Below are 13,012 nucleotides of genomic sequence, written 5' to 3'. Positions count from 1 at the left end.
ATGATGAAAAGTAGGTTTGCAACAGTCATGAACCTCTTGATGAAGTCTACTGCCTCGTTTTAGTTGTGTATGTGTGTGTTTCTAAGTACAGCTTAATGAGTTTCATACATTTCATACAATATATTTATGATTTCACAATAATGTTGCCTTCTGTGACAGGGAAGTAGCCTCCGCTGGGTGCACAATAGTCTTTATTTTGGAACCGATGCTAGCTGCCAGTAAGGCGCCCAAAGTGTAGCATGTCAATACTGCTTACCCTGACGAAAGGGAGGATGGATACATGTCTTCATGTTTATTTATGCCAAATTCTGACCATGCCATCTAAATGTTGCAGCTGAAATCAATACTAATCAGACCAGGTTATTTGGGTTGTTTTATCACATAAAACCTGAATAAAACATCTTGAATTTTAGAAGTATAATGCAACAAAATGTGACAGGGAGCTGTTTTGCAATTACCCAAACGTTCGTTTGATGCCGTCTTTTTGTGTTTAGTATATTTATACTGTAATTTGTCTCAATCGAGGTGGTTACAAAGAGTTTTTAAGTATGTTTCTCATGTGGAGCTGCTCTGCTTCAACTCAAACCAATGGTTTCATTGTGAGGAGTAAACCAAGAGGGCCTTTTTTCCTTTGCGTCCAAAAATGTTAGTTTGTGATAACGGAGGACAGAATTTTTTTTTGTCCTCTGTTTGGATTAAATAATTGCAATATTTCACCATGAAGCCTTTGTAATGGCTTTACTTCTATCAGTTTGATAATTTTAGATTTACAGTCTTAACCAAGTTGATATTTAAACTATTTACATTCATTGATTTCTTTGTATGCATCTATTGATTAGTTCATCTTTCTTGCAAGATATGGTTAGTACATTTTCCCCTTCAGTGGAAAAAAAATTGTTGCAGCAGTCAGACACAACAGAAAGTGTGTTGATAAAGCCATCATTGTTCGTAGTGACAGTGAGATGACAAGCATGCTTGGAATGATTACTTGCAGTGTGATTATCGTTAGAAAAGCAGGATAATTTCCCAGGAGATCTAGAGAGAAACACCGAATAGAAGAGACATATCGTTCAGACTCAACTGAGAATAGCAATCAAAAAACTGTTCAAAAATTGTGGGGTTTTTTTTGTTTTCAATCTTCACATATAGTTATTTGTTTGCAATGACATGTCACTGCAACACTGGTCCACATCATTCAGTAGAGCATGGCTTTCTATTACAGTTTAACTGTATGATCTATAACATCAGACTCCTTTGAGTCTGATGTTATACTGTAAATAAAAGTAAAAAATAATTTTTTTGTAATCTTCAGGCAAGCACAGAAAATGTTATTGTTCAAGTAACCTTTAAAAGTTTGAAACCAATCAATCCAGTTTCTAGGAGATTAAAGGCAAGACAAAGAGACAAGAAAGGCACCATAGAAAGATCTGGTAAACAGCCATCAGAGAAGGTCAAGTAAGGTTTCTTAGCCAATGGAGTCACTCTTTGTGCCTTCTCTTGGTTTCCATCAGAGCAAAATCATTCATTTTTTTCATAGTGGCAAAAGAAAAAAAAGTCAAAAATAGTGTGACCCCAATAACTGCAGGTGCAAATTCTTAAATTTCCATGCAGTACCATTTGAGCTTCTGAATTGGAGCACAAAACAGCCGATGTGGGTATATGAAGAGGGTGGGTGGGGAGGGCTTGCCTGTGACAGGTCCAGCTCTACCTATCCTGATGGTCATCTCATCAGTGTCTGGCAGATGGAGCAACGGATCCTCGTCTTTTTCCTTTCCCAGCTTGGAGTCGTGGGGCAGAGCCAAGGCGGCGTGGGGGTCGGCGCAGACGCCCTGATGATGGCAGAAGACAGAAAGGTCAGGTCAAATTGGGTTTGACCTAAATCACCAGATTGAGAAATAAAAGCTTTATTAAAAAAATACAAATAAGTAAATAAACATAATTCATCTCTGTAACTGATCTCACCAAGTATTGAAACATGGTATATTTCAGGGTGGTTGAAGCAACATGTAAGTGACTTATGGTACAGCGCTTTGCAAATGGATTTATGTAGGCTGTTATTGTCCAACATTTAGAGTTTATGTGTGTAACTTAACACTTAATACAACAAACCCAACCCTAAAAATTGGAGGTTGCAGCATTATGCTGATCTTAAAACATATTCATTGTGGAAGTGATCTGCATGCAGTCATGCATTTCAGGTGCAGTTAAACTGACATGTTTGGTCATTTTAAGTTGGAAATCAGTTTAATTTCTAGTCACGTTTTTTATGCGATAATTATACATGACATGAAAAGGAACCAGTGAACTCGCCACCCAGGTAAAAGAACTATCTGGCTTTATGAGCCTTCATTATGACGATTTTCTGCTTACATTTAATCAAAACATGATGTTTAAAATTAAAATATTCCATCAGACCAATAAAAAACCCCATAAATACAGAAATATATATGATTAAAAGTATGCTTAATACCTGTGTAAGTGCTGACAACTTTCAAAAGTACTTTTAACGTGCATCAGAACACATACTCTAGTAACAATGGCTGATAGTGTACAATTGCTCTGTCTAACATAAAAGATATTTGCCTCCTGTCTCCTTTTTTTGCCATTTTTATTGATAATGTAGGTTATACACAAAAGACAGGTTAAAGCAATTAGGGTTAAAACTGTCAACCATAGAGATGAAAACCAAACCAGATTTTAAAAACTAGACTAAAACATAAAGACGTAAGTAAATCCAGAATGATCTACTTAGGTCCTGCATGTCTCAGGTCCAAATGGAGGAAGAAGGTTGGTAATTGTGACCAATCAAATCAAGAATCAGAGGAATGTTCACGAGGCGCTATGAACATATTTTGGGTTATAGGTACTCTCTGGATACAGTTTGCGTCTCTCTTAAGAGTGTCAATGTTTCTATACAAGTTAAGTGATGACATCATTTAGTCACCTGTAGTGATGTCTAGGGAAGTTAAAAGCTACTTTTAATTCAATGAAGGCTTGGTAAAACGTCGCTGCTCTGTGACTTGTTAGCTTGGATTTCCCGACAGAATGAAACTTTGCTATTTATATCCAGAGAAGTTTGAGTGTTTGCCATAAAACATACCCAAAAAAATGTTTTTGGGGCAAGTGATGTTTGACTTAATAGCTTTCAAATATCCAAAGACTCCCCATCATGATTCCAGCAGTGCACTCCATTCCTTTCCAACAATCCTCCCCACCACCCCTGTGCCCTGTTTGGTCTTGGGTGCTTGTGCATGCAAATTTCTGCTATTGCAAGAGTTGGTGTGTGTGTGGGTCTGGCACCACTTGCATCCCTCCAGATTCCACTTCAATCAGGCAGTCACACCTCTGCTTCATCAGTTCCCCTCCTGCAGTACGCCCACCCAACGCATCTCTGTCTGCCACTTACTGCAAAGGAACGGCTGAAAAGTTTGTCCTCAGTTCATCGTCAGTCACTCCTTGCTCAGTTGTTTTGTTTCTTTTTGTTTGTATTTTGCTCCAACTGCTGTCCTTGTTCAGGTTTACTCCCACATCTCTTGTAAGGCTGAGGAAACACATGCCAGCCGCCACCTGCAGTTCCCCACCAGCCACCTTGCTACTTCCAACAGTAATCCGTCAGGCAGCAACAGGAGAGATTCCATGAACCATCATTTAGTCCCCTCTCAACTTAACTCAAGAGTGAACCTTGCTACTCTCCACACTTTCAAAATGAATCCACACCTCAGCTTTGTGTTGCAGCATTGAAATTCAATTTGAACTGCAGATATGAATGAACAGTTTTTGTCTGAACAGAAAATGAATCCAACCTTCTCCTCCTCCTCATAAAAATCAGCAATTTAACTTTTCGTCGGGGGGCCTTGCACTTTTACACATAAAATGTTACATTACACAGTTCATTGAGCTTAATTTGGGTTGGCCAATAAAAAGCAGCCAATTTCAGTGGAAGTGTGAGAAAAACTATGTATATTTACAGTCAAATATGAAAGGTGTGCAATCTTCTTTGTGACATAGTTAAGTTTGTATTTATTCACCACTTGTCCTTTAAAAATACTTCTACTTTTTCTTTCTAAAATTGCTCTAGTTTAAACATTGTTGTCATAACTTTACTTCACTTGCTGTTCCAAGTTTGTTTGTGGTAGCATTACGTAGAAGTTTACATCCCAGCATGTTTTTTTTTTTGTTTGTTTTAAAATCATTATTGCTCTCCTCTGTTGGGGTATGTAAACTCATGAACACAACCGTAGCTAAAGTTTCTAAGGCACTGTGCACAGGTAACCAGATCTTCACAGTCTGCGCCGCACCATTGTAAAACAGCAAAATCATACACACCGGATCTATTTCAGAAAGGTTTTCATCCATAAGAACCAGCACAAATCCGCCCCTTATTGTTGCTTTAAACATGCCAAATCCATAGGGGGCAGTGTAGCGCACAGCTCAGACCCAGGTCAGTCAATTAGATTGATTCGAAACAACCAGACTTCCTTTTAGGAATTAAACATGGAATCAGTAAGTTCACTTGTGTGGACTAAAGAATAAATTCAATTATTTTTTAAATAAAGTTAAATGCAAAGTTAATAAAACACAAGACAATGTTGATTGGGAATCATGTCAAACCAAGTACGTGGATATACTGACGCATTATTTGTCACAAGTTATAATACATGAGATCAGAAATCTCAATTTTCCCCAAATACGCACACAAACACAAATATGGAGTTTTCATAAATAATTTTTAGTGGTATGAAACAGTGTTTATGTGGACGAGGCCAAAACACATGAAAATGAAGAAATGTATAAACTACACTGTCTCCATAGGAGCCCAGAGGGAGAGTTGCCAAAAGGGAAGGCAACTCAAATGTGCAAAACAAAGTAATCGGCATACGTGAGAACATCTATAAGAGCAAGAGTTTAACCAATTTACCGCTCCGAGTCATTAAAGGGCTCAGAAAATGGCAGAAAGAACATCTGATGAGGAATCAGCTATGCCAAATTCCACCTTCCCCTAACAATGTTAAAAAAAAACAAACAAAAAAAAAAACAAAAAAACAATTAAATTTCAAAAACTAGCTGAAGCTAACACATGAATACTAGACCAAACAACAAATTAACCACACAGACAGGTGTGGGCTTAATTAAGTGGTTTGTGGAAACTGGTGAATTTAATGAACCCAGAGGCAGTATATTCATTAGCAAGCCATTAGCAGAGTAAGGTCCAAAGCAGGGGTTAAAAAAGATTGAATAACACTTGCAGGCATTTATTTTTCATCCTGTTTCAATTGCCTTGATTGCAACACAGCTGGCCTAAAAGCAGGTTGAGTGATTAAAATGTTTCTGATTGTACTGCGTACACAAATCTAAATAAAATGAAGCCGAAATGTTGGAATCTTTCCAAACAAATTCCTAAAAACTTAACTCAAAGTTATGAAGATTTGAAATTCTTCTGCAGAGCTGAGAAGAACTGTAGTCTAAGAAATGTCTGGGAGAAGGGGTGAGTTCAAAAAATGAAGGATAAGAAGATCTTAAAAATCTGCCAAAACACTGAGATGGTATTATCCTCTATGTGGCAAATTCTAGGCATTATGGTTTCATGTTCTTACCGAGAGGCAAGTGACTAATTTCTTTTCAGCAATAAAAACCAAATAATCGGAATCAGAATCAGTTTTATTGTTTACAAATGTGTGCACAAACAAGGAATCTGACTTTGGTTTTCAACCACTAAACCCGGTCATTGGCTCAGACCAAAGACAGCAGTGTCATAAACTACAGGAGTTTCAGAGGCAGACTTGCTGAGGAGGAGTCATTTGTTCACAGATAAGTGGGGAGAGAACACATCCCTGGGGGACGCCAGTTCTGGTGGTTACTGTTGCAGAAGGGGATTTGTTCAAAAGAAAAAAAATGCCATGAAAAAAACCCCCTAAACTCTCATATGTTGTTTTTTTTTTTAAAAAAAAGAAAAGAATCAAGGTTTATTGATCATCTGTCATATAAAAGTCTGTGGTGTGCTGCAGCAGAAGCCACAGTAAGGCAGTGTTATTAAAACCACCAAAAAGCACAAAGTGTTACAGCTGCACAAGGAAGGATTTTTAAAGATGTTTTGTTCTCATGACATGCAGAATAAGCCTGGAGTAGCAATTTTCACCTCCTGCTTTGATTAGTTGCCTAGTGACTAATGGTAAATTAACATTTTACTGGATGGTGTGTTTTGTCCGTTTGACTGGATAGAAGCTAATGTAGCTTTGCTGCTATCCATTTATACAAAGGTGCTAATTATATTCTGCAGAGCAGTCAAAGAAGTGTCTACAGCAACAGTTATAAAGTGCAACAATGCCTATTTGTAGTTCAGGATTATTAGATCATCTATACTTTTTTTTTAAATGGAGTTTGAGAAGCTAAAACACCTAGGTTGAATGCCAATTGACATGTTATTGACTGGTGCACTCTTTTTTTTTTGATTGGCTCTAACCTAAGAGTGAAGGAAGACAAGAAAGGCTGTGGATGTTAGCTTCTCCAAGATGGTTTCCATTGCGTATATTGATATTTAATAAGGTATATGTTGAGCATAACCTATTAAAATAGAAAGTCATATGTAATTTTAGGGGGAGTCTCAAGTATTCGCAGGTGGTTGCGGCCCCAAACCCCTGCAAATACGCGGCACATTGTATGTATACAGTTTTGTCTCAAAGCCCCATTTATTTTAAGGTGGTTCAAAGACCAAATTTAACAGTGAGTTAGTTGCATTTTCCACACCAGATTATAATTGAGAGTTCATCTCTCAATTAAAGCAAAGGGTAATTTAACAAAGCATCGATTGTGCAGGACTGAATACAAAGGCATGCCATACTTTTTCTGATTTGCTGTTCCAATAAAATAGTCAAGTTTGTGGTTATAGTGCGACAAACTGAGAAAAAAAAATTCATACTTTTACAGGACACTAAACGATTGTCATTTATTTTAAAAACCTGGTAAGATCCAGAAACAGTAGGAAAGACACAAGTGAACATTTGGCGTCATTGTTTGCCTGAGAGCGTGGCGTGACCGACAGCCAACAAAGTGGCTTCAATGAGTGATTTTACTAGTTCACTCATTATTTTTAAACCTTTTAATGCAAGTTGTTGCTCCCTTTTAAACGAGAGCGAACCCTGCTTAATGCATCTTGTTTACGTGTTAATCGTCACTTCATGCAATGTGCTGCTATGCGAGTGGGCAAGTATGAATAAGAGTGTGTTCATCCGAAAATGTGTGTGTTCTGAATGTGCGTCACATCATAGATTAGCTCGCATACCCTCTCCAAGAATGTCATTAACCTACAGTGGCCTTTGGTGACAGCCCATGATACAATCTCATCAGCAGGTCCTGGCTCTCCATTAACACGCCTCCAGCAGCAGCAATTCCACTCTGTTTATCACTCAAAATCCCTGCCTTTGTTTTTATCTGTTCATCTATTTACAGACACTCTTCCAACTGATGCGCACAGTGTGGGCAGTACACCGTACCACGCGCAATTTATGAATCAAATCCTTGTTAAAAAGTCAAAAGTTGAACGTTGCATCACCATGCCTGGACAAAGTCATAATACATCATTTAAGGCTCAGAGCTGATATCAAATTAATGGGCATGATGCATGTTCTGTGGGTTATTTAGCCAACAAATTCAGCAGGTGCAAGAATTCCCCCTTTTCAGCTACATCTACCTGTCCCAATCTATTCATCTTCCCACTCTTTTGTCTTAGCTAGCTAGCAAGCTAGCTAGCCTTTTTTTTTCTTCAGCTATTTTTGTTAGCTGGTCAAATCAAAAATGTGGGAAGATACATTTTTATCTGTGGGACAAAATGTGGGAAGCCAATTTTTAGCTAGCTAGCTACAAGAAAACAAAATGCATATCCAAAAGCCACTGTATTAGTGCCACTGCTGAATTGAAACTGATAAATTTTAAAATTGGAAAGCATCTGGAGAGATCAAAGGGCCTGGGATTATTTAATGGAGGACCATCCGGATAAAATACCAATGGAGTGAGTTGAAATTAATGCAAATTTATTTATTTTTTACATTGGCCTTATGTCTTATGCCCATAATTCAAAAAAGAACATATGTGCTGAAGCCTTGACAGTTTCAGGATCTCTAGTGCCACATAAACACAATTTGAAACAGACTTCTGTACATTAGCTAAAAGATTTAACTCACAAGAAGAGATGATACTGTGCAGAGGTTTCATCAATAATAAAGTGGTTTCAAAGAATCTGTAAATAGTTTGAAATATTATAGTCCAGGCCTGAAATGCTCTTTTTTTATTAGCTTTTCTACTATTTGAATCACGTTTAACTAGAAAAAATTATTTTGAATTAGAGGTAATAAATTGAATAGTGGATTTATTAAAAAGTGGAAGGGCAGGATATTAGGGAAAATTGGATTTGAGCTTTATTTCACCACCTGACCTGTTTGAGGAGTCCTTGAATTGCATTAAAGTTTTAGCTTGTTCAAGTCAGAGTTCAGAACTAAATCCGACAGTCAGTGAGCTCAACTGAAGAGGACAAAAGGTGTTCTCACAATACGACCGATTTGAAAAACTTTTGCGAGGTAGAGTGAAGAAACACCGGCGACTGCATGCTGGGACTGAATCACATCTGAACAGACATATAAATATATATGTATATCGAAGCTGAATTGTACGGCATACATATCGCATGATTTATCACGCTGTCCTTTTTCACACAAACTCTTGTCAAGTTGAATGGACTGCAGCAGGGCTCTGCAATAAAAAAGTCCACTATCTGATGTTTACGTGATTTATTCTGTGTGAAAGCTGGAGAACTGTCCCCGAGGACTTGTCACACAGTTGGATGAAGTTGAGAAAGTGATGAGTTTAAAAAAAAAAAAAAGAGAAAAAAAAAAGGATGGGGAACGTGTAGAAACTGTCCTGTTTTCATCAAAGACACACCAACATCCTGTCACATATTTACACACACGGAAACCCGCACGAACACACACTCGCTCTCTCTTGATAGCTACTGGTGCTCTTCTGCCATCTCTGCCTCTGATTTGCTGTAGTCGGTCTATTTAATTAAGAAGTCTGAATCAGAGCTAAATCTAACTGATGCTCAGACTAAAACAGAAAAAAACTCACGTCTGTAAAGAAAACAGAATTACTGCCTCTTGGAGATTTCAATTTAAAAAAAAAAAGGTTGAAAAACCCTCCAGGGTCCCATTATTCCCACATGGACAACTGTATGTAGCAGACCACATGAGCATGAAGAGCTGCAGTTTGTCACTGAGATGTAGAATAAAGGTTGACACCAGTGGATAGACATAAGCTGAAATTATTTCCTCTGGAGAAAAAAAGAAAATTTAGTTCAACTTGTGTGAAAAAATAATGTGGATCAACAGGTCATTCTGGGAGGTCAGAAAAGAACATCTGAAGCAGCTAAGGTGACGATAAGGCTGTGATCTCACAGAGAGAAAATGAGACTCAAATCAGAGTTTTTTATGACCGTCTCAACACGCCAAGTCAGAACTTTTCACACACCCCAAAAATTGGATTTGCGCCACTTTCTTATACAGTGTGAACGGTCATGCTACATTCTATTAAAGATCCACCTGTATTGGTTCCAATACAATAAAAAAGAAATCTAAATTGGGTATCAGTGATGATGTGTCTGATCCAGCCCTACATTTTATCTGACTTTTCGTCATTGACGTGATCCATGCATCAAAATTCTGCACCAGGTGAAGCCAAATGTGATAAATCTGGATGAAAGCAATGTCTGACAAAGAAGAAGTCGTAATTTTGTGATAATACTGTCAACTTCTACTAAACAGAAACTTCAAAATCCAACCCATTCTTACTTCCATAAGCAGTGCGCTGCTGAGCGACGCCTACGTTCTTCTTCTGCGAATGCGGGTTTCTTCGGTGTCATAAACGCATCTCTTCGTCTGATACTAGAAGTTCTTTTATCATCCAATATATGTAAGAAAGCCAGAAAAACAAAAAAGCAAAAACACACCAAACACATAGCTTAGGAAATCTTTTACTCAATTCACTAGAGTCACAAAACCTTGAAAGTGGCAAGTTTATGACCCGGTTTTAAATTATTCATGATGTCTATAATCTGCTTTCCAAACGGCTGTTTCCCTTCCACAGGCACCATAACATCAGAAGGCTGTAGCATTCAGAGCAGCTTGAAAGGAAAGCAGGCAATAAAAATGCAGCTTGTATTAAATATTGTTTGAGAGATAAAGGTTGTGGTTCCATTCTATATTTATTTTATGCGATATCTTCTTTGGAAGTTGTTCACAATAACATGAGGTGGGCCAAATTATGTGTCTACATGTTCTTTCTTCAACTCAAAAAAAAAAAAGGTTATTTAACAGAAAAACGTAAAAGAAAGTAGGTAAAAAGGTGATTTTTTTTAAATTACCTCAATTTTATCTCCTTTATTCATGCTCTCTGATATCAAGTCTCAAATCTTTTGAATTTGTTGAAGAAAAAGATATCGTTATCTGTTGAAAAAGATAGTTATCTGTTCTGGATGTTTTTGTACATCAACAGCAGAAGCACACAATTCTTTCCTAATGTAATGATTTTTAAATGAACATCTGAATCCCTCATGTTATCTGCACGGTCACAGTTGGTTGCTGCAACCAGACAAGCCTCCTGAAAACAAATTAAAAATGGCTAAAGCATGCTAGCATTTAGCTTCAACTATATGTACAAAACAAAAAAATGAAGTATATCTAAAGGTGTTATACCCGTGTCTGCAAATAGAAGAGGTCAAACTTCCCAAAACATGGCTACTATACAGTTTCTCTGAAAATTGCTCTATTTAATTTCCCTCTGGGATCAATAAAGTATTTTTTAATTTGTATTTTTTCATTTTGTATTTTGAATTGAAAAGACATTTATTTATGTTTCAGAGGGAAGTATATGTGTATATTAGCATGTGTGACTATAAATTCGGGTGGATAGAAAGTCAAAGTTGTACACTGCATCAATATATCACCCACAACAAAAGAATTGTAGAAAAGCATAGCTAAAAGAAAGAAATGAAGTTATTATGTTGTTTCTAACATAAGGTACAAATACTTTTTCGCAGTGCTGTAATCTTCCATGTTGTACATTTCAGAATGTAACACATAAAGGTGCCAAAACCTTCAAGTTACCAAACCATCCAGACCTCCCTGTAGAGATTTTCCAAGAATCATTTGCAGACATCTGAAAACTTGACTTCTGTGGAGTTTGATAATTTACAAGTTTGAAAGTGCCCCCAGGGTAGCGTTCTATTCAAGCCCAAGAAAATTCAGCAGTAATTTTAGTTATTTTTTCCAGCAGTCGTCTACTCTCAGATTGCGCCTTGCAACTTCCACTGCTGAATGCATCTGGCTAAAGTCAGTTTCTGTGGTTCGAATGTCTCCCCCTTTCATCAAGCAAATAGGTCAGCATGACTGTTATTAAAGAGCACCACAGGCACTGTAATCATAAAAACACTCTTTATGCACACAGCTGTTGAAACAACCGCTCCCCATATCACATATGCTAAGACCCGAACACTGTGATGTGCCGACTGCTATCATTTTCCTTTTAATACATTCATTTGCATCTAAATAAATGTAAACTGAAGCTTTGTGTCCAGCAATTACTGCTTCCTCTGTCATCCTCCTCACAGATGAGCACTTTTCCCGCTGATGCCGATCGTTCAATGGCCTTTTCTACCCACACTGACATTTAAAATAATCAGCAGAGGGACAAAACGAAACAGAACAGCTTTCACGGTCGCCATGTATAACAGGAGCCCCACTTTTGCATTGGAACGCAAAAACAATGTCATTTTGAAACATATGTTTGGACACTCATTCATCACAAAAGGCGGTTGGTCAAACCTAAGAAGTGATGTCAAGCCTTTTAAGCTGGCTTCGAACATCATTATGACCAAAGACAAGAAACAAGGAGGTTTGATGATTCTCTTCTGCAGCCTAGTGCTTGGAAAGTTAAGAGAAGCTCTTTGAGTGGACAAAACACCATAAGTGGTCATCATGGATCATCCAACATTGTTACTGTGTGGCCAATATGCAAGAGTGTGACAGTTGTAGCTGTTAAGCTACTGGTCTGAAACATAAGCCTCTAACCCAAAAACAGGTCCTGACTTTGGGCCCCAGAAGGTAAAATCTGTCCTCACAAAACAGTAGTTGTTCAAAAAATGGATCTCAGAAAATAAAAAATGCAAAAAAAAAAAACACACACGCACACACACACACAGTTTCATGGTAGCTTAACATTAGAAGGTGTGTACAAATGTGCAGATGGGCTGACATCCTGTCAAGTCTGGTATCCTGCTACTAATTGATGAGCCATTAGTCCAGTGGAGAAAAAGAAAAGTGCCGCTCTGACATCAATGAGCACACACACAGTCCAGCACACAGATATATTAGTGTGCGTAACAAGGTATGGCTCCTGTTGATATCCAAGTGTGAATTATAGTAAGGATAATTAGGATGTCAAATTGACATTCTGTGAAACAAAAAGATGCACATAAGTAACCTATTCAGCATGTTGCGCTAATGTCACCCATTAGTAAAAACCAACATAATTTGCAGAACCAAGACCATGAACAATATTTCCCGAAGAACCTTGATTTTTATACGTAGAAAAATCAATAGAAGAAAATCAAAGTGGGGAGAAGACTTCAGATTATTCATGTGTTGAATTTGACCACTTGGAGTTACATAAATGCACTTAGACCACAAGCCGGCAATTGCAGGGACACAAAAGAAATGTTCCTGGAATTGTACAAAAATAAGGTACTGAAAATTGTTAAAGTGTGGGCAAATAGGTCTGTTCTGGTAAATTTACAGGAAAATAAATTGTTCCAGAAGTTAATGCAATAATAATGTGTTTTTTTAGACCATTTTTAAGTACCACAATGGAAATGGCAAAATAATAGAAGAATACTTTCTCAAAGATCAAAAATCTTTTAAATTCTGATGAATATTTAATACTGGAAGAGGAAGATATGTTAAATATCCAA

The 13,012-nt window shown here is 37.5% G+C and overlaps 1 protein-coding gene across 4 annotated transcripts in view; it reads right to left on the bottom strand.

The window, feature by feature from the left end:
* Positions 1 to 13,012, bottom strand: part of LOC129377490 (zinc transporter ZIP11-like) — a 120,508-nt gene that overhangs the window by 50,668 nt on the left and 56,828 nt on the right. For 3 of the 4 annotated variants that reach the window (XM_055057472.1, XM_055057473.1, XM_055057474.1), the window contains exon 5: positions 1,688 to 1,829. In XM_055057472.1, the coding sequence (XP_054913447.1) occupies positions 1,688 to 1,829 (142 nt within the window). The remainder of the gene's footprint in view (positions 1 to 1,687; positions 1,830 to 13,012) is intronic. The other variant, XM_055057475.1, reaches the window with a different exon arrangement.

The sequence above is a fragment of the Poeciliopsis prolifica genome, unplaced genomic scaffold, assembly GCF_027474105.1.
Source record: "Poeciliopsis prolifica strain line A6 unplaced genomic scaffold, Auburn_PproV2 SCAFFOLD048, whole genome shotgun sequence".
NCBI classification, from domain to species: Eukaryota; Metazoa; Chordata; class Actinopteri; order Cyprinodontiformes; family Poeciliidae; genus Poeciliopsis; species Poeciliopsis prolifica.
This window is presented reverse-complemented; position numbering and strand designations above follow the sequence as displayed.